This window comes from Alosa sapidissima, chromosome 8 (genome assembly GCF_018492685.1).
Source record: "Alosa sapidissima isolate fAloSap1 chromosome 8, fAloSap1.pri, whole genome shotgun sequence".
In the NCBI taxonomy this organism is placed as follows: Eukaryota; Metazoa; Chordata; class Actinopteri; order Clupeiformes; family Clupeidae; genus Alosa; species Alosa sapidissima.
Window position 1 is genome coordinate 14,848,126 of NC_055964.1, and position 21,513 is coordinate 14,869,638.

The 21,513-nt window shown below is 43.1% G+C and overlaps 2 protein-coding genes across 2 annotated transcripts; both read right to left on the bottom strand.

The window, feature by feature from the left end:
* Positions 1-8,792: 8,792 nt before the first annotated feature.
* si:dkey-90l8.3 (LIM domain transcription factor LMO4.1) lies at positions 8,793-13,389 on the bottom strand. Its single transcript, XM_042101894.1, has 5 exons — positions 13,023-13,389; positions 11,043-11,264; positions 10,150-10,246; positions 9,839-9,997; positions 8,793-9,427 (listed from the first exon to the last, which is right to left on the bottom strand). Exons 2-5 carry the CDS (start codon positions 11,255-11,257, stop codon positions 9,419-9,421), a joined length of 480 nt encoding a protein of 159 aa, XP_041957828.1. The 5' UTR covers positions 11,258-11,264; positions 13,023-13,389; the 3' UTR covers positions 8,793-9,418.
* Positions 13,390-17,030: 3,641 nt separating this feature from the next.
* ccn1l2 (cellular communication network factor 1, like 2) lies at positions 17,031-20,858 on the bottom strand. The gene is made up of 5 exons (XM_042102027.1): positions 20,405-20,858; positions 19,684-19,900; positions 19,215-19,550; positions 18,825-19,024; positions 17,031-18,597 (listed from the first exon to the last, which is right to left on the bottom strand). Exons 1-5 carry the CDS (start codon positions 20,477-20,479, stop codon positions 18,271-18,273), a joined length of 1,155 nt encoding a protein of 384 aa, XP_041957961.1. The 5' UTR covers positions 20,480-20,858; the 3' UTR covers positions 17,031-18,270.
* Between the last annotated feature and the right edge of the window lie 655 nt (positions 20,859-21,513).

A 21,513-nucleotide genomic window follows, 5' to 3' on the forward strand; every position in this document is an offset into this window, starting at 1 on the left:
CATTTTACAGTCTAATGGTTACAGACTAGAACGGCTCGGGGGTCAAAGGTCATATGGAATCGATTAATCTGCACTCATTTTTTTAATCAGTTATTTTTTCTCAAATTAATTAATCAAAATGAATCAGTTATTTTGACAGCCCTAGTTGCACGTAAATGTTGATCCAACTTATGATGATAGGATCATAAATAAATATGGAGGGAGAGAGAGAGAAAGAGAGAGAAAAAAGAGAGAGAGAAAGAGAGAGAGAGAGAGAAAGATGATGAGGGTAGTTCAAATCTTGAGGTTGGCTACCACCTTTTTTCAAGTGCTGTTTCCACTCCTGGCAATTCACTGTTTACATAAGGGACACTTTTGCAGCTACACATCCTGCAGTGATGTCCTGATTTGAATCTTTTCTATGACAATTTACAGTGTCATTGTCAAAAGACTTCATCTTCAAACTTCAGCAACACAGCAACTCTGTATAATCATATCAAGGAATGTAATATTGCCCATTGAGACAGGCTAGACTCAGTTCTTCTGCACACATATTTGTGTTTGATTCTGTAACATGAATACCAGAGCGTCAGCCTTGACTTGATAGCATGAAAATTAGTGAATGGTTATGGGAACAGGAAACCCCCTGCCTCCATATCCCCAACGTGTGTGCAAGAGTGTGCGCATCCACACACACACACACACACACACACACACACACACACACACACACACACACACACACACACACACTATCAGTTCAGTCATCTGTAAGCGTACTGCATGGAGTCTGCCGTCTGGCTCCATAAGGCTTATCAGTGTTCCTCAATGACTAAAGCAGTTATACACAAGCACATACACACACACACACACACACACACACACACACACACACACACACACACACACACACACACACACACGTGCACACACATGCATACTCAAACTAACAAACAAACAAAGCCATTAATTCTAGAGGGAAAACACAGACATTAACTGAGAGAGAGGAACACATAAAAGTGAAAATGACCACATACTTTCTGGTGGAAAACAGCATTGTGTATTTGTGAAAAATGTTTTGCACACAACACATTTGTGTATGTTATGTAAACTTCATAGCATGCTTATCCACGTGTCATGCCACTAAGTAGATTTCTTTTACAGTAGTGTTGGATTAGATACAAAACCTCATGCATGTTACTTCCCTGTCAACTTTCTCCTGTGCTGTTCTAGAAGTTTCTCTGAAACTGTGTTTTCTGCTGTCTGTTTTGGCCTCCTAGATCATCACTGCTGTGAAACTCTGAACTAGTTCCTGCTGATCAGTATCACCCACAAACGGATGTGAAGGTAGCACATGTCCCCCAACAGTGACAGAGAGAGACAGAGATAGACAGGAATGTCTGCGTCAACTTAACCATGAAGAGATTTTATATTTCACTGACTTAATGCCCCTAATTATGAGAACAAAACTGGCTGTGGCACAGCTTTTAAATCAGCTTTTCATTAGGAATAAAAATAGAATAAACTGAATAAGCTGCGGCGCTTTTGTATGAACACAAGTGTTGTAATTTTCTTATTAAAGTCAGTCATCTGATTGAACATGGGAATTTGGTTAATTGCTTCAAGACAAAGACACTGTTGTGAAAATTATTTACAGCAATTGAATTGCATTTCCATAATTTGGGTTTAATTGAGTCTAACTGAAATGTTTTGCCAAACAGAGCATGATATGCTATTGTACTTTCTTTCTCCTTATGCACATATAAACGTCTAATTTGCATGCATACACACATGTGCTTATGGGTTCTCTCTTCCATATGCACGCACTCACAAACACACACACACCCATGCATACACCCAACACACACACACACACACACACACACACACACACATTTATACAAATATTTAATCATCAAATCATGATGTTTGTCTCAGCATCAGCACCTGATTTGTAATAGCAGTGCTATGGTGAAATCATTTGCTCCTCTGGATTACATTAGAGGCAGTTGTTGGGATTAACGGATTTAGTTTTTTTGTTTGTCTGCTTTTGCTGAAAATCTGACAAACAAGAGAATGGTGTGACCACTCCTCATCTGCTTGTTAACTTTGTTTATTTGCCTGTAGTGGTGATTTCTGCTCGATGACAGCTGTGTTGGAAAATCGTTTGACTTTATTTTCTGTGCAAGGCAGAGAGGGTCTCAGAGAGCCACACACCAGAACCACAAACCTAATGCCCAAACTGCTAATAAATAAATAAATAAATAAATAAATGGAGTTCCTGTGCACTGTGCTCTATCTTTTATTCTCTCTTTCAATCTTTTTTCTTTCTTTCCTTTTCATCATTTTTCTTTTGTCTCATTCTTTGTCTAGCTACCTTAACACACACACACACACACACACACACACACACAGACACACATACACACACACACACACACACACACACACACACACACACACACACACACAGACACACACACACACATACACACACACACACACACACACACACACACACACACACACACACACACTGACTTTTACCCTCTTCATTGTGTGGCCGTGCAGGTGTGTGGGGGATGATAACAGAGAGAGGTGCTCTGTGGTTCACTGAGGTGGAGCGCTGAGAGAGAGAGAGAGAGAGCGAGGGAGAGAGAGAGCACGTTCTGCCCTCACTGAGGCTCTGGCATTTTTTCCGAGGGCAGCTCTTCCACTCTTTATCACTCCGCCCGAGCGCCAAAGCTCACCCACAGACAGCCCCCTCCAGTCAGCTCCACCATCCAGGAGTGCGGTGGGGTGGGGTGGGTGCAGAGGTGGCAGTGGCATCTGTCTGAGAGAGATCCGGTCTGCGCTCCCCTTTGCCATCTCCCCTCGTCCCTCGCCCACTGAACCCAGCTCAACCTCGGGCTTTGGGCAGAGAGAGGGGATCCGAGCACCCCTCACCCTCCTCGGCCTTTCCCTTTGAAGTGATATCTGCATCTGAAATGCCGCACCACAAACTGACATTTCTGCAGTCAGTCAGATTCCATCAGCCATCTGAAACTCAGCCACCAATTTGAGCGGAAATGAGGGGGGGGGGGGGGGGACAAAGCAAAAAAACACAGCTCGATTTAGTTGCACAACTTCGCTGAAAGAAGTGGGCTTCTCTGATAAAGCCATGCTGTGTGTATGCCCACAACAGTCCTGTGTTTTTAAGGTAACCAGCTATGCATGGCTAAGCACGAGTGCAGGTCTGTGCCTCGGAGAGGTAAAATTAGGAACAGCTCAGCCTTAAAGGCACACATTTCCCTCCCAGTCAGTTCACACTAAACACAAGAGTCGCTTTGCACTTGTTGTTTTCATTCCTAAACACTTCACATGTGAACACTGAGTGTGTTTTTTTTTCTGTTTTTCATTTTCTTTTGTTCAGCAAAAAGCCTTGATGTCAGTACAGGCCTTTGCCATTCTTGAACCAATCTGATTTACTTTTTGATTTGAAATTGAGATTTTAAAATGGTATGGAGACAGAGAAAAAATTAAGGATAAAAAACATGTGTGTGTGTGTGTGTGTGTGTGTATGAGTATTGGAAATGTGAGGCAGTCAGTAGTGGCTGGGTGGTAAGGGTGTTTCTTCTACATCTGGTCCTAACTATAAAGGGTGCTAATGAATGCACAAGGTCCACCTGGACTGTGGAGAGAGAGAGAGAGAGAGAGAGAGAGAGAGAGAGACAGAGAGAGACAGAGAGAGAGAGAGAGAGACAGAGAGACAGAGAGAGAGAGAGGCCAGACTGAGTGGCTTGTTGCAGCTCGGACAGGGAAAGCTGGTCCACCATTGTAGAAGAGAGTGACTAATTGAATGGATTTTCATGAAGAAAAGTACATGGTCATATAACTCAGGGAGAGGAGACATTAAAGATGGCTAAGATTTAGTTGCACTATGGATTTATGTTTTAAATTTAAATCGGTGTTATTTTATCTTCTTTCATTTCCCTTTCTTCTGACATGTACCACTATATAATGCACAGCTCTGTTGTGCTGATTATGTGCAATGCCATATGGCCTTCTTCTATGCCATGTGGTATATCAGGTTAGTGTCCTCTGAAACAGACTGCAACACCCTTTTCTTGTGCAAATGAACAGGATCGACACACATTTTTATTTGAGCAATTTCTATTTCCCCCATTTGTTCCCTGTTTTTCTCCAAGGATAGATGTGCAATGCCCTTTGAATCTAAATCTAAATAGATCTTCATAGAAGTCCATGCAAAACACCAGGTAGTGCAGGAATCTGGTAGAGCTGGATTGAAATATCTCTTACAATGTATTGTGTTTAATGACAAAATATAATAGGTATTAAGTTAACTAAATCCTGTAAAGTTTACAGTTTAGTTTAGAAAGTATTATCATGCTGAGAGTATCCAGGAAGCTTCACCGGCTTGTCATGTTGGAAAGTCATGCTGATGTTGGGCGGATTTCAATTAATTTTGCACTGGGGTGTACCTGCATGATGTCATGGCAGCAGCTTCAGTCGCTGGAAGGCAGGAGAGGATACAGAAACACATGTCTGTCTGTGGTTTCTCATCCATCTCCCTCTCCTTCCCTCCCTCTCTCTCTCTCCCTCCTCCTCTTTCTCTCTCCCTCCCCTCCCCGGGGCACGGCAGGGGCATCTGTGGAGCCTGAGAGGCCCTCAGGTCCCCCGGCAGAGGAACAGAGGAGCATCTGGCATCCCTCTGGGGTGTTATCAGAGGACGCAGCTCCTCGGAGGCCTCGGCCTCACTCTTGTTTTGCGGTGAAACACGCCCGTCACGGACCCACCTTCACATGGGTCATAACTGCTGTGGCTGCAACAGCTCCAATGCCTATATATGAAGCATGTCAAATGTCTATATAGCCCCTGTTAGCCAACAGACAATATGGCCCACAGTATAAATCACCAAGCACCAGGAGCACTGGCAACAAACATATTGGAGATGTATGCGACATCAATGATCTGCCCAACTTATCCTGTGCAGTTTCTATATATGAACCAGTGGTGTCACTTTGGCTGATCTCTGCTTACGCTGCATTGAGCTGCTTGTGTTGCTGTGCTCGGAAACTTAAGGGGCTGCTAATTTAATATGCAAATGACTCAATTGTCAGTCTGAATGCATATTTTAATTAAAGCCATGCTACCAAAGTGGGAGAGAGATGGGAGACAGGGGGGGGGGGGGGGCAGAAAGAGAGACAAGGGTCCATTGGGGGAAGGAAGGCTGTATTACAAGGTTGGAGGTGGGGGGTAGCATTAGCTCAGGGTAGAAAATCAAGCAAAGGTGAGAGTGAAAGGTTGACCATATAAATGCTCATTAGAGCCCAGTGAGAGACTGTGCTACCCACAATAGAGATAAATGTCAGTGGCGCAAGTACATATTATGGGGTTTTTTTGAGAGCGCCTTTACTGAGATTCCCTTTTACTGTAATCTGAGATTTGCTAAAAACAGGCTTAGGTCATTTTAAGGTCACAACCAAGGACTGACCGATGGATCAGTGTTTAAATATCCATGTAAAAATTACTGATTCTATTTATGCATGAATATAAAGAAACACAAACATGGGTTTGGGGTAAGACAACAGGTCACAACAAAACAGCTCTGTTTACCTACACAAGTGAATGAGAGGGAGAGAGACAAGAGACAGAGCAAGAGCTCTCTCTCATTCCATATTTTTAAAGTGCTGGATAGCAAAACTTGAGAGTGTGTATGTGAGTGTGTGTGTGTGTGTGTGTGTCTCTGTGTGTGTGTGGTGAACACAGTTAGTAGAGGCAGAGCATGCTGAAGAGGTGAGCATGTCTGTTGAAGGGGGGGGGGGGGTGTTAAGTCAAGAAGGAGCCCTCCATGTAGCTAATTTATTTACAGATTTAATTAGATGGATCTCTCCTCACAGTTCTAAGAAAGAGAGGAGAAATGTTGCCAGCGTTACAGTACTTTAATTACGCTTCCCAGCTCCACATCCCTGCTCGCTGACGTCTGGGGAACCAGTTAATTAAAATGCTCATTATTTTACTTTTAATTAGATCCCCCCTCTTTTGTTTCCTTTTACCATATGGCCATGTTCCGTGGTCAAATTAACGTAATTGAGCTAATTAAGCCGATCAGTTTAATTATTCAAAGAATTCTGATTGGGCAGGGAACTTATTTCTCGCTCCCTTTTCTTGTCTCTGTCTCCTTCATCCCTCCCTGTTAAGTTTGCAGTTGTCAAGTTCTCTCTCTTTGTCATGGAGCTTCGAGCCTCGTTTCCAAAGCAGCACTTGATTATTGAGAGAGAGAGAGAGAGAGAGAGAGAGAGAGAGAGAGAGAGAGAGAGAGAGAGAGAGAGAGAGAGAGAGAGAGAAATAATGTTCCATTAAATTCATGTTTCATTTAACTCGGGCAAAAAAAATCATGTGTTGGAGAAATTCCTTTTAATGCATACCTAAAGGCTGAGACATTTATTTGAATTTCAGTGATGAGGCGTGAACAGCAGGGCAAACGTGAGATAGGCGATGCTCAGGATGGAATTACAATGCAATCCTGTTCAGCAGCATCGCTGGAGTTCAATCATGCCAAAGGACGACCATGGTTCAGGGTCCTTATTAACATTCTTCTTCCTCGTATGAGGAAATATTTTTCGGTGTGCTGGTAACCTAAACCCATTTGCGGTTTCACAGTGAGCATCTTACCTTCCTGTGTATTGCAAGGGAGGGAAGCTACAGTTAGAATGTGCTTTGCTCACAATTAGGCCATTTGAATCCATTAGAGTGGTTATTGATGTTATATGTCATGATGTGGACCAGGATGGCTAAACATGTGCCGGTAAGGACTAGAATCCTGGAAGTCACATGGGACGTAGTGCAGAGAGCAGAGCTGCATTCTAAAGGTCTTTGCGTATTTTTCTCAATCATGTGACAAAGTGATTGGGATCCAAGAGAATTAACATAAATCTTCTCAGAAGACATGAAGAAAGCACCGTCGAAGACTAGGCTACTTTTCAATACAACATGGTATTGAAGTCCATGAGAAAATATGAACCATATTGCATGCAATGTCAGTAATTACATTTATTCATTTTAGCAGGCAAGTAAGACGCTTTTCTCCAAAGCAACTTACAAAATGAGGAATAACATCCAAGCTACATTGCAAAGGAGACCATCAGTAACAATAACATGTTCTTCCTCCCTCTACACATATGCAAATATAAACACATATGTAATACATACATATGGTCACATAACAACAGGCCCTCAGTCAGTGTCCGTAGCATAGCTCTCACCTACTTACTAACTACTCCCTAAACTTCCCAATACATGTCTTCATGTCTTCTTTCCTCTTCGCTTGCTCTTTTGGATACAAATCACGAGTATAGCAAAAAACATATTTCAGCTTTATCTTTCTTCCTCTGCAAGTGAAAAGATCTTTTCAGGACTTTCTCTTCTCTCCTACCCAGCAGGAGGCGTGAAAGCTGAACTAATTAGACTCATTTGCATGTGTTAATATGATTAATTAGAGAATATAAACACTTTTCCATGACAGACGCTGCATAGCAATCCATACACCTGCAAACTTTTGCGATAAAAGATAAAGCCTCCTGGCAAAGAGGCTTTCTCTCCGAGACCTGCTAATTGGCATTTGAATATGCTCGACTAATTAGTAATATGCAGATGAGGCTTGATTGGTTTGAATGCAACGTGTAACTTGTGGCACAGTGGGATTCAAATTGTGCTGAGGTTTTTATTTCCTTACTTATCAAGATATGAAGATAATTGTAATTGTGATCATTTGCATACGTTAATGAATTTGCCTGATGCTTTTCAATCAGACGTGCAATAAATAATTGATGCCGTATCAGCATCTAGGCTGACACTTGGGACTTTTTTAATAGCTAAGCACATTATGGTGCCATTTTGATTGCTGCAACGCTAAGGAAGAGCACACGTCAAGTTGCTTGATCAGAAACATTCAAAAGATAATTCATCTTATTTTAAAAAAATGCTAACTGCTAAACATTGTCCACAACATGGTATTCCAGTGTCATATTTTTCTTCAAGATGTCAAGATCATGACAAATGCCTTTTGTTTAAAACACTAACAGACCCAGGTGACATTATGTTTAGGTTCAAAAAGGACAAAAAAGGCCCAGTAAGACCAAAAGAAGAAAAGTATTATTCAGTCAAATGTTACGTGTGACTGAGAGAATGTGAATAATCTTTTCATTCAATTTCAGACCCATAAAAACACAGAAGAGCAACAAAGCAAAATCCTAAAGACAAGCATCAAACTTGAAAGGCATGCCAAAAAAATTCAAGGTCACTAAGTGTGTGTGTGTGTGTGTGTGTGTGTGTGTGTGTGTGTGTGTGTGTGTGTGTGAGTGAGAGAGAGAGAGAAAGAACATTTAGGTGGGGAGAATGTGAGGGACAGGGCTAGAGCTGGGTGGCATTTTTTAATTGCAACATGGTAAACAGTTAATGCATCTGATTGTTTTGAAGCACTGAATGGAAAAAAGAGCTGCTCCCCTTAATTAGCCAGGCTCCAGATTAGGCCTTATTAAATTCAGACATGGGATCAGACCAAAGTTCAGCATCCCATGTGCAAATGCAGAAGAGATACCGTGCTCACAATTAATTGCTTCAGTAATGGTCAGAGCTCGAGCCCTTTAATTCCATTCCTATGGGTAATCAGCCCTGCACCACTGAGGGCGAAACTAAGTAACCAAACGAGAAAGCTAGAACACCAACACCCCCCCCCCGGTCATTTCTTTTTTTAAATATCTAGTATGCTTTTATCCAGTGTGCTGTCAACATTTAGTACAAAACAGAGGGGCTATGGTTTCAAGTATTTATTTACCATTTGATAATTTCACATCATAAATAGACATCCATTTAAGAAAAGAGGATGTTACATTTTAGACAATAGAATTCGAATGTAGCACACAATACCATTATAAAAAAATATTTACAGGTCACCTCCAAAATCTGAAGATGTATGAAGTCAACTGACTTGATATATATAAAAAAATACCCTGAAAACAAACTCCAAACAAAGAATGACTGAATGGCGGCTGAAAATGTTCAGATCTGCCTTGTATAAATTAAACTGACAGTTCTGACAGATAGATTACTGACAGTTCACCGACAGGGATGACTTACAGAAAACATGGCATTTGCAGTCCTGACAATGTATTTTAAGTGAAGCAATGTCGAAGAGAAAAAAAACCTTATATACTTGATGCACATCTGGTTAGTTGAGTCTGTAGTTTTGCTGGTCTGCCCATATCACATGTGTACCTTATCAAAATAAGTGCTCCAATCCGATGGTTAAGTGATCCACGGACACAGAAAGGATCCAGGAATTGCAGAAGCCAAAAACACCAGAAGCTGAGAAGAAGTTGCTCCAGAGAGAAGTGCGGTTTGGAGAGGAACATGTCGACCAGTCAGCAACTTCTACCCTTCAGCAAACCTGAGACGAGAAGGAGAAAACTTGATGTGTATATCATTTGCAAAAGCCAGTGTATAGGACAGCCGATCACAGTGACATTGACCTACATGACTGTTTGAGACTGTTGAGAACTAGATCATTGCTATGAAATGGTACAGCAAAATAACAAAGCACAGTTCTGAAAAAAAGTAATGGTGAAGTCCGGACTATACTGTGCATAAACAACTCCCAAACACTTACTGACAAAGGAACAAAGCTGGAAAAAATAGTACTCTGGACATTCTCACAAACATGTCGTAGAGTCCTAATTTTCCCATGTTGTAGAGAACCTTAGGACTGCACACTTAGGACTCTCACAAACATGTTGTGGTCTGAGCTATTGCCGGATCTATGCATTGCTTCAGTCAGTGGGAGCTGGTCTCAAGGACACACCTTCTGATCGGGCAGCACAGGGTTGCTCTGGAGGGGCTGCAGGTGACTGCTCAGTAGGGACCCGCCAGGACGGTCGTGCTCACAGAAGATGGTGCCGTTCACGTAGTGGAAGCGATCGCCAGGCATCAGACGATTTCGGCAAGTGGCACAGGTGAAACACTGGAACAGACAACAATTCTGTTGATCTCCTATTCATGCAAAGTCAGGCCAATATCAGTAAGCACAGGTCTACTCTGTAGCCTAGTAATTTTACTGTAACTTATGATAATAATGATGATCATGAAGATAATGGTAAGTTCTAAAATCTTCACCTTGAGGTGGTAGACATTGCCCTGTGCCCTCATCACCATCTCACTGGCAGGAATGGATTGTCCACAAGCACCGCATGCCCCTGAGTGACCAAACAGTCTGTGTAGGACACACACACACACACACACACACACACACACAACAAAAAGGGTTACTGCAGTGCATGGCAAAGACATGACAACTTAGCACTTTTCACCTGTGAGATGGTTGGCAACGCTAACAGCACAGACAAAAACCTGCTCTGACTAATGCACTCTGAAGAGCACAATCTCCTACTTATTCAAAAGGGGTTTTCATACAAGGCAGAGATATTTGCAATGACAAAACAGTTCATAACCCTTTGCTAACTAACTTGATCGGTTGGATTTCTCTCCATCTATAACTTCCTGCATGCCGCATCATCTGTAGCCCCTTTATCCTTTGAGCACTCTAAACAGCAGTATTCCATTATCTTCCAGTATCTGTATCTAATAACAAGCGGCAGTACAAAGATGAGTCAATTATACTAATACACCACAACCACACGGTGGGTTCGGGAATCAAACCCAGGACAACTGATTATCAGGCCGTGGCTTTACCGCTGTGCCACCATGCCTGCAGTGTGGCACGTTAGCATGCGTTAGCATGTATGGGCACCACAGCCTGTTAGGTACGGTTACCACAGTTTCAAACACTACATGTTGCAAGGTAGACTCTGAAGGACTCTTGGAACAGTTCTAGACTCTCTAAGATGTTAGCCTCCACTAGAACCTTCAAGTCAGTGCTCAGGTACTTAAATGGTTACTTCTGAGTGGTGTCCTATAAGTAAGGAAAGGGGTTAATATTCACCCTCTACTTGGGGCTTACATAAAGTCGGAATAGAATCCCCATCATCACTGTGGAGCCGGATTCTCACCTGATGTAGTCGCTTCTGCATAGGATCATGCCTCCCTTGCTGTAGCAGGTGGTCCCGATCTCGCCCAGCTGGGCCTGACAGCAGGTGCACTTGAGGCAGCGCGTGTGCCAGTATCTCTCCATGGAGAAGAGCAGGAAGCGGTCGGCTATCCGGCCCCCGCAGCCCGCGCACGACCTGGGGGGAGACCCACTGCCAGGCACCTGACTGTTCACCATGGCAGAGCTGTGGAATCAATCACAGGGCTATTACAGCAAACACGGCAGTCCAACTCACACTGCTTTTCTATTTATAACCTCCAAGTAGCTTCTCTGCTGTGAGATCTGCTTCCATCCAGTCAGTCTGTTTTACTACAAAGGCACCGCTAGTTAATTAATGTAGCAAGCACACAGGCACATTTTGACAGAAAAAGCATGTAGTATATGCATAAACTATACACGTGGTAAATCACAGTGATACATATCCAAAGAAACAGATATGTTTGGACAATTAACAAATCTAGGAAAGCTACAGATTCGTCCATCATAACTTTGACACACTGTCGAGATCATGATGGACAATGGTCTGTGCTAACAAACACATGTTACCTTGTGCATAATCAACACAGGATGAGACCAAGTGAAAACAGAAGCACCCAGCCGTGCCTCTTTTGCCATTTTACATCCTGTTCTCACTTGAAAGCCACAGGACATAGACAGAATCATCTGAATCTCTTCTGTAATCTCCATCAGAGAAATCTTTGGGAATGTGTTCTAAATTGCAGCCTACGGACTTGACAATGGGGGGGGGGGGGGCTTTTGGAAAGGGAGTGGGTAAATGTGGGCGAGGACTCGCACTCTTCATGTCTTCCATTAGGAGTCAGCCGGCACTGAAACCATCTAGATTAATGGGTGTCAGCCCACCCTAATTGTCTTCTCAAAAACCCTCTTGTGTGACTAATGCACTGGATAACCTAGACACTGGCATAGTGCTGTAAGCACTGAATCAACTACTTTTACTAAAGACTGCAAATGTTGGCTGCCGTGGTTGTTAATGAAATGACACACAAACATGTAGACTAGTGCCACATTAATCAAATCCAATCAAGCCTTTTCTACTGTGGTTGCAGATCATTTCATTCTAGATCATTTACACATAAATAGACTGGAATTATTTCCTTTAAAACTAAAAACACAAATATGGCTACCAGCTAGACCAATAAATGCCACCTGCAATAAATTCATAAAACAGATCAAACTGGATATTTTTAAGAACTTGAAAACTTCCCAGATTATAATTGCCATTATTTTCAGTGGTTCACCGTAGCTAACACAGTCAATACAATTTAAGATTGATCAGGACAAGAATGCCTCTTTGCATCACTTCTGTGAACGCCTGGGTAAAGTGGGTAGTGTAAACCATAAGGATCAATGCTAAAACTTACATCTCCAGATCAAACCCTGTGAAGCAGATAGACATTATCTAAAGCTGATCTCTAAGCTGACAGGGAGTTTATTACTAAGACTCTTAGATTTGTGTCAATTAGGAAAGACTTAAATGAATCCTTAACTGCATAAAGACCTGTCAAAAGAAAGACGGGACCATGCGTAATGAACGTGAACGTTTCCAGATAGGATGGAACACCTGAACAATTGAAACTTGCCTTAGAAAACTTGACCCACGATGAGTCATCAGTGACTGTATCAACCATATTATCAGTAGCTGTAACTGCATTTGCATTTATGAAACGTGATTTCTCCTACTTGAACTTGAGTTAACGTTGGCGCAATCACATTCTACGAGTCCACACGTCTTCCTCCCTTGGTATGCGTAAACATAATAGCCACTTCCAACTTTGCATTTCTTATAAAACACAATTGTAGCATGCTGAATAGGCTTGGGTTTCAACATCGATATTCTATTTAACTGAGAACCTGAATAGAGTGTTCCATTAAAACGAGCAACATTCAACAACAATCAACCAGGTAAGGAAATTCATCTCACCCTAAAGTTCCTCGTTTGGACACCGTGATGAACTTTTCGACGGGTTGTTGTCCGTAATCCGAGAGGTACCGCTCAAATATGAAGACAGGAGAACGTTGTAAAAACTTCTGTGTGTAAAACGAAAAGTCCGCGCTCCCTCGAACAAATTGAAAACAAACGAAAAGCCTCTAATTTAATTAGCCTCTCGGTAGCTACAGACTCCGCTTGAAATGCGCAAAGCAAACTAAGGATAATATGCGTAGAGGTAAACGCTCAAAGTAACCATTGTTCAAGCGCAAAATGGGTAGAGACATCAGAGCAACATGACATGGATTTACTGCACGGCTCACTCTCGGTGGCGGTGAAAGCGTAAATTATTTCAAAAAGGGTGTAGGAAGGATTTTAAATGGCTTCTCAGTGACGTTGTCGAGATTCATCCATTTCAGCCATTGAACGTTCAGGAGGAGGAGTGGCACTTGACAGGATGATCGATGTTCAAGGTTGGAATTATTGACTAGTCGCGCCCCCCTAATAATTTAGAAGGTATTACTTGCCGAAAGTCATCCACCGTCATGCCACTATTTTATAGATAATTCTGCTGTTTGTGTCAGAATATTCTGCTGTTAAAGTCATCCACCGTCATGCCACTATTTTATAGTTAATTCTGCTGTTTGTGTCAGAATATTCTGCTGTAAAAAATTCTGCTGTTTGTGGTTAGCACTCTGGACTTGTAACCGGAGGGTTGCCGGTTCGAGCCCCGACCAGTGGGCCGCGGCTGAAGTGCCCTTGAGCAAGGCACCTAACCCCTCACTGCTCCCCGAGCGCCGCCATTGTAACAGGCAGCTCACTGCGCCGGGATTAGTGTGTGCTTCACCTCACTGTGTGTTCACTGTGTGCTGTATGTGTTTCACTAATTCACCGATTGGGTTAAATGCAGAGACCAAATTTCCCTCACGGGATCAAAAAAGTATATATACTTATACTTATACTTATACTTATACTGAATACTATAATCTCAGTTGAGCTGTAAAATAAATTTCATTTTCCAAATACAAATACACATTTGTGAGTGACATCCGGCTCAGAATGTTATCGTCTCCATATTAGCAAAGGCAGCAATAACAGTCCCATACTTTAGGCGAAATAAAATACTATTTCTTCTTCTGAGGTCTTTGTGAAAGCTGCTGTGTATATGATTAAGCAAAGTGAGATGATTATTTCTCCCTATTATTTCACACTGTTCACAGTATCACAGTAGCCCTACATCACTTTTCTAAATCTAGATAAGACTATGCCCCGTTTCATGATTATGCAAAAAGAAACGGTAAATATGTTGCAGAAGTACTAAAAACAAATGCCATGTATATGAGGCGATAAGTAGCTGTTCATCTCCAAAAGTCCTTTTGCAGTGAGTTGTGTGTGACCTCTGTCATCGTTGAGCTTCATTAATGTATATTCCAAAATAAATTCAATTCAATTACGACCAAACATTTTTCTATGGCATATATTCCATTCATTAAATGTTACTCCAAAATTGTAATGACAGAATACAACATGACAGAGTCAATTACAAATCAGTAAACTCATCACTCATCATTGTTGTATCCTTTTCTCATATCTGTAGTAGGGTATACGGGTGCACTACAATATTTCACAATTCACACAAAGCTGTTCTGATTCTCTTCATGCCTGCATTGTTACTTTTCTACACTGATCATTGTAGGTCGGTACTTAATTTTACCAGCAGGGGGAAGCCAACTCTTGCTCTTTGTTTGGTGTCTCGTTTAAATGACCCTACTGTGTTTCCCAGCCTTTCTCATCGTTGATTTTAAAATAATCACTTTTTTTGCTAATTAAATTAGATTGATCTCTACCTCTATGCCCCAATATTGACAGTTTACATCTTAGATGTCTGCCTATTGTTTTGTAAAATGAAGATGCCTAAATATTTAAAAAAAAAAAAATCAGGAGTTTTAGAGCAACTGAAGAGTGGAACTGAAAACCAGTGAGTGATTGCCTGCGTTTTTATCATATATTCCCTTTCTTTATGTTACGTGCATTCAGAGAGTTCGTTTTAATCGGTTACCATTTTGGTAATCAGTTATTCAGTATATGTAGGCCTATATTTTTTCAGGAAAATACCTCAACATTCTTTGATTTCAGTTCCTTTTAACATTGATTTAGCTTTGACAGCAAAATATCTTCACAGGTGCAAAACAAAGCACTCGAGAACATAATCTTGGACTTTGGGAAATACTGATAGACATTTATTTACCATTTCCTGATATTTTAATGCTCAAATAACTAATTGATTAATCAAGAAAATTACCAATAGCTGCAGCCATGTGTTGTAATGTGTTGAGAATAATCAGAATCTGTGTGTCAGTCTGTTTATACTGGATGATGTGTGTATCAAATTGGCTATGTATCCATGTTATGCTATTTATTGTGTTGTGATGCCATTACATTTTTTTCACCAACAGATTTGTCTGTGTTAGCTCTGTCACCTGTCATCTTGAATTATGGACATTTGTGTTATGACTTGTGTTATGGGTGTTGGTGGACATAGTGGTCGTTTGTGTGAAACCTGAGTTCCTGTGGCCCCTTTATTCTATTCTCTTAGGCCTCGGTCAGTCTCTGACATATATCCTGTTTCTCTGTCAAGTTAATGCTGAAAGTCGCACTTTCATATGAGATCAGGCAACACCTGGAGATTCCTGTCTAGTTCACCAGGCACTGCACGCTCTAGCAACACATCTTGGAGATGAAAATGTCTCAAAACACAGGGCTGTATTCACACGGCCATAACCTGCCATATATCTTCATCAGGTCAGGCCGGTTGCTGTGATAGAGGGGAGTTTCACCTATTTTTTATCAAAGGGGGAAAGTAAAGGGAGCTTATTATATGATGGTCATGTATGTATCTTGACCACTTCAAAATTGGAAATACTAACACCACTGCAATAATATACAGCAGTATATAATTTTTGGCAAATTCATTCACAGTTATTATAACTATTGCCATGACTGTCCTCAGAAATGCTATGTGTACCTCTTTGTCAAAGACTTGTTGTCAAGGGACACCAGACAATGTGTACAATAACTCCGGGAAAGGCACCAACTGTCAGATTCAACCATTTAAATCCCTCTTTGCAAATACAGGAGGCCTCACATTTCTGGGAAATGAGGCACACTTTGAATACAACAGGAAGACCAGTTTATACCAGTGACGATGATGGCGCCCTTGGTGTAGGTGTAACCATGGGGATAGTGGAATGCCCGTGATTTATGGAAATAGAAGACAACAGTGTACATATCATTTTCGCTATTGTCAGTTTTTTAAAATATGAGATCAATGCACACATGAGAGGTTGTATATTTTAAAATGTAATACCCACTATGTGTGCTCATTTCAACTATGTTCCTCATTGTTGTTTCTAATGACTCTTGTGGTTGCTTTAGGGAGACAGATGATTATGGATGTGATGTTCTGAAGTGTCATTGTACTGTGAGCATAGAATCACACTGTTTTACATAGTGCCAATTTTAGGCCGTTGTCGTTGAGGATGCTCACTGTACTACCTGACCACAGAAGGTGATGGCACAGCACCGACACTGCCGCGCCCGGCTCTTGGGCAGGCATGGGTTTGGGGTGGGGAAGTGTGGGGGGTTGACCAAGACCAGGAGAGCAGGGCAGCGTGTGGAATTTGGGAGGTGTTTGCTATGTTTGTGCTGGAGAGCCCGGCTGTGTGTTCACAGGCTGAACTCTGGTCCACTGGTGTGTGACTGGGGCCAGGCCAGTGACTTAGCCTCCTCCTCATACCACTCTACATCCCCAGCCAGGAGACGAGTAACTGACGTGCTAGGACTTGTTGCCCTCTGTTACGCAAATGGCCATTGTAGATTGTGGCCTTTATAGCCCCATGAAGAGCCGAGTATATATCTAGTATTAACACATATAAAGTTTTCTTTTGTGAATCATAATACATTATAGCAATATGATGGCCAAACAAATTGAAAGGCAAAATCAAGCTTTTGTATATGTTTTAATGTGATGTGCTTGTCACACATCAAAGACACAATTTATTACAAAACTAAATAGAAGTCATAAATACACAAATAAAATCCTCACTCCAGGATGAGAGCCTGTAAAGCATCAGAATTTAGAGTCAGATCCCAAGCACGCCCCGAAAAATGAAGCGATTTCCAAATATCGTCACTCCACTGAATGAAGTTTGTATATGTACATTGAAAGTTCTAATAAAACACACAGACTCTTTCTGTTATTTTTTTTACTTCTCTCATTCAACTTGTCTATCATCCCTTTTCATTGTCTTGACTTCACTCTGTCACCGACACAAAAAACACATACACATACACAAACACGCACGTATATGCCGGATTCACACACTCACATCAGAAGGCAGTGCAGTGCCAACAATGGTCGATAATTAGAGAACTGTATGCACTGAACAGACAGAAACAATTAACAAATGAGTCAGTATACTTATGGATCTCCAAATCTGTTGTGTATTCAAAGCAATCATCAGCCTACCATTCAAATGCACATTCAAGACCAAAATCACCTGTCAACACCACAGCGGAGATCAACTAAGAAAGGGATGTTAGTGCACTTCAATATTTACCCATCCAAGCTGATGGGAAGTCTACAAATACCTAAGTATTCTGCCTTTCCTCCAGTGTTGGAGGTACTCAAAAATTAAGACCAATAAATTAGAAGAGAGTCGGACCAAAAGGAACAACAGTAATATGTAACAGACACATCTCATCTGATGTCGAGTTTGCCATTCATTGGTTCAACAGCAATGTGTTGCAACTCAGAACTGTCTCCATAGATAGCAGGTTATGCCTGTGAAGTGTCCAGCTACAGATGGTAGAACTCCACATGGCAAACATTCCACAAAAGGCGAGGGAAGAAGGGAGGGAGGGAGGGGGAAGAACATCCAAATGGTAGGAAACGTAAAGTGCAAGCAGATCATCTAAACATATTATCGAAGGTTAGCTTAGTTGGGGGAGGAGGGGAGAGGGAGGGGAAGAGGGCTGATCCTGACACTTGATGAAGGCCAGTGCTCTCTCTTAAGTCTGTGGAGAAGTGATCGACCACACAAGAGGCAGCACCTCCACTGCCGGTGGTCTGGTGCGCAATGGTGGACCTTCTGGTCATACATCAGTCACAGAGGGAGGCAAGCCAGGCTCCCATCCTAATGCAGGGTTGGGTTGAGGGTTGGGTGGCTGGACGGATTGGCTTTCACTCCAGTGATGGCGATCCCTGGAAGGTGTGGATGTCGTTGTGGAGGCTGACCGAGGGCCCGGCCCGGTCATCGCCATCGTTGGAGGACGGGCAGCTCCGGCTGCAGCGGCAACGCTGGACCCACATGACGTTGCGGTTAACATTCTCGCCGTCGGGGCACTGGAAGCGCAGGCGCACTGTGCGACTCTGCGTGGGACGGCAGCAGCGGCCATCGACGCAGGAGCCGCAGGTGCGCGGCCGGTAGCGCCGGGTTGTGGTGCAGCCGGCGAACGTGATGCTCACTGGTTCCCGAGGCCGCACGGTCCGCCGGCACTTCTTCCCTTTCTAGAACAACACCAATCGAAACCATGAAATATTGACATATATATATATATATATATATTGATATATATTGATATATATTGCATATTCTTAACAATCACCATTCTTTGTAAAACAATGTAGTTTTAAATGTAGTTTAACTGGTGCCTGAATTCCTAATGTGGGACGACAGGGAGAAAACAGGGAAACGTCTTAGTAAGCAGTTCACAGGGAGTTCACCATGTTATTACCTTGACACTAGCAGTCACACCACACTCCCGAATCTGGCAAAACCGTGTCTCTTTGACCAGGCGGCACTCTGGGTTCTCATTGGTGACTCGGCTGGAGACGCCAAAGCCACATGTGGCCGAGCACTCCGACCAATCAGTGGTCTGTGGGAAACAGGAGGTCTGGGACACTATCAGACGAGACGTGGGCAGAGACAGCCACTCTGTGTGAGAGGAAAGAAATATAAAGTGCATCAATAAAAGCAACATGCTGAATTATGTGAAATATACAACTATGAATTCAAAGCATTGGTTTCATATTCAGACTAAAAAGCAATATGGTGACAATCCCCATGTTCTCTCATCCTTGCTACACCCAAGACATACGGGATGACGTATGTGTGTTTTCTCTACCCTGGAAGGAGAGGCTGGTGCTTGAGCGGAGCTGCTGTGTCGGGAGGTGCTTGCTGATGTGGTTTGTAGGGAGAGACGTGTGCTCAGGCTCCCGCGGCTCCTCGCTGATGTGGTTGCTGTCGTCGCACACCCACTCCTGGCAGCAGCGACCGGCCGGCGTGGCCAGTCGAGGGCTGGCGCAGCGCCAGTCGGGCAGAGGCACCTGGTGCGGGCACAAGGGCATGCAGCCCACCACGCCGTCCATGCAGCTGCACTGGTGCTGGCAGCTGGGCTGGAAGTCCTCGCCGTGCTGGTAAACGCGTCCAGTGAACTCGCACGGCCGACCCTGGGCCTGGGCTAACGGGAAGAGGTCAGAGGTCAAAGGGGAAGGGTCAGGTAAATCCCCCCCCCCACCACCTCCTCTAACACCTGGCACAAAGAGGCCATTCTAAACCCCCTCCCCCACCCCCCTGCCCTTTCCCTCTCTCACCTCGGCACAGGCCTCGCTCAGGGTCACCCCCGGCCCCCAGGTGGCAGTGCAGGCCCTTGATGTGGTCGCAGGGCAGGTCGGGGCCGCAGTCCTGGTTGAACTGCTGCGCGCACACCCGGCAGCCGCAGCCGCAAGCGTCCGTCACCCAGCTAACGCCCAGCGGGCAGGCCGGCGGGGAGGGGGAGCAGGAGCACTGGGCCGGGCAGGCGCCCTCCACCTACAAGAAGGACCACGCAGCACGTTATTTAACGGTCAGGACAGCTAACACAAAGCTACACTGTGCCTGGACCGGGGGTGACTGACTCATTCACTGATATCATTCCATCAGCAGCACTTCTGAGTGAGGTGACATCTGTATGAAAGCACTGAAACCCTCTGACCTGTATACAAATATGAATAGATTAACATTATTTTCTTTTACTATTTTATGTTCCGGGCTGGTACTTGGAATTAACACAATAATTGTGATTATGAACTATTCAGCCTGGTGTCTGGTTTTCAGTGTGAGTGGCAGTAAAAAGATTAAACTTCATAATAATAACTAAAAACACTCCATGAGATTGTATATTTGTGTCTTTATATGATGAGATAATTTAATTGACAGTAAGGTCCTAATGACTTTGTCATCCTTCCTCACTCACTGTGCTAAAACACATCCAGCTGCAACAAACTATCTTCATGGGAAAAAAACTGGTAGCCAAGCAGTTATTGCTAAACTCACCAGCAATGCTGAGCCACAATACATCAAGAAAGCAATGTTGAGCATCTTCCTCGTCAAATTCTCCATGAAAAACATCCCTCTGGTTGATTTTGTCAAAAATATACAAATTTTCCAGAAGTGATGTAGAGATCCAAACGATAGCTTTTAGTGATCCGGTGCTAAAGCATGAAAAATCCGTAGCAATTCTCAACAGCTTCACTGAAGATCTTATGTCCAAAAATGTATCAGAAAAAGTTAGTCTAGCTAAACAATAAGCTAACAGTGTCTCTTCACTGTGTGTCTGCACTCTCTCTGTCTGTCTCTCAGTATGTGTCTGAAGCCAGTCAGGGGTCTTAAGTGCGTGCACTGAGATGTGCACCAGTCAGCTTCTCTCTGTCTCTCTCTGGCTTCTCCCCTCTCCAAAGCTAAGCTCCCAGTGCCACCCAGCTCCTGTGAGATTGGCTGAGAGAATCTCCCAGCCAGCACCTCACCTTATAGAGGCTCTCAGACAGCCCCCCCCCCCCCCCCACTACGCACACACACCTCTCCACCACACACACTCACGCACACACACACAGACACACACACGCCCCCCTCCGTGACATCACCACACCTCTCTGGAGGGAGGAGGGAAGGCAGAGTGCAGCTCTGGAGGAAATGGCTGATGAATTACAACCTGTCTGTGGACCATAGTGACAACAACATGAGCAAAGATTGCTTTTGGGTTTTGCTATTAGTTGCTATATTTGTGTGTATAAATATAGGGTGGCTAATGTAGTAGAATAGGCAGACAAGCATTTAGGCTGACACAGATTTATTATTGATAATAAGTATAAACAATTCTGATGGTAAAAAATGGTTGTAATACAAGGTGATGTGCCACATAACAATCAAAGGTTTCAGTTATGTAGCAAAGCTATGAGGGAAACCCCAGTCTGAGTAAAGAATATTTTTATGCTAGGAAATGGTGATGCAGACAATGAACTGAGGAAATCCCTGAAAACAACACATAAGCACAAATACAAGTACACACGAACGCACACACAAATACACATACACACACACACACACACATAATACCTCCTATCCTGAAACACCTTCTGCTTCAGACACTTCCTGGTGAGTACCAG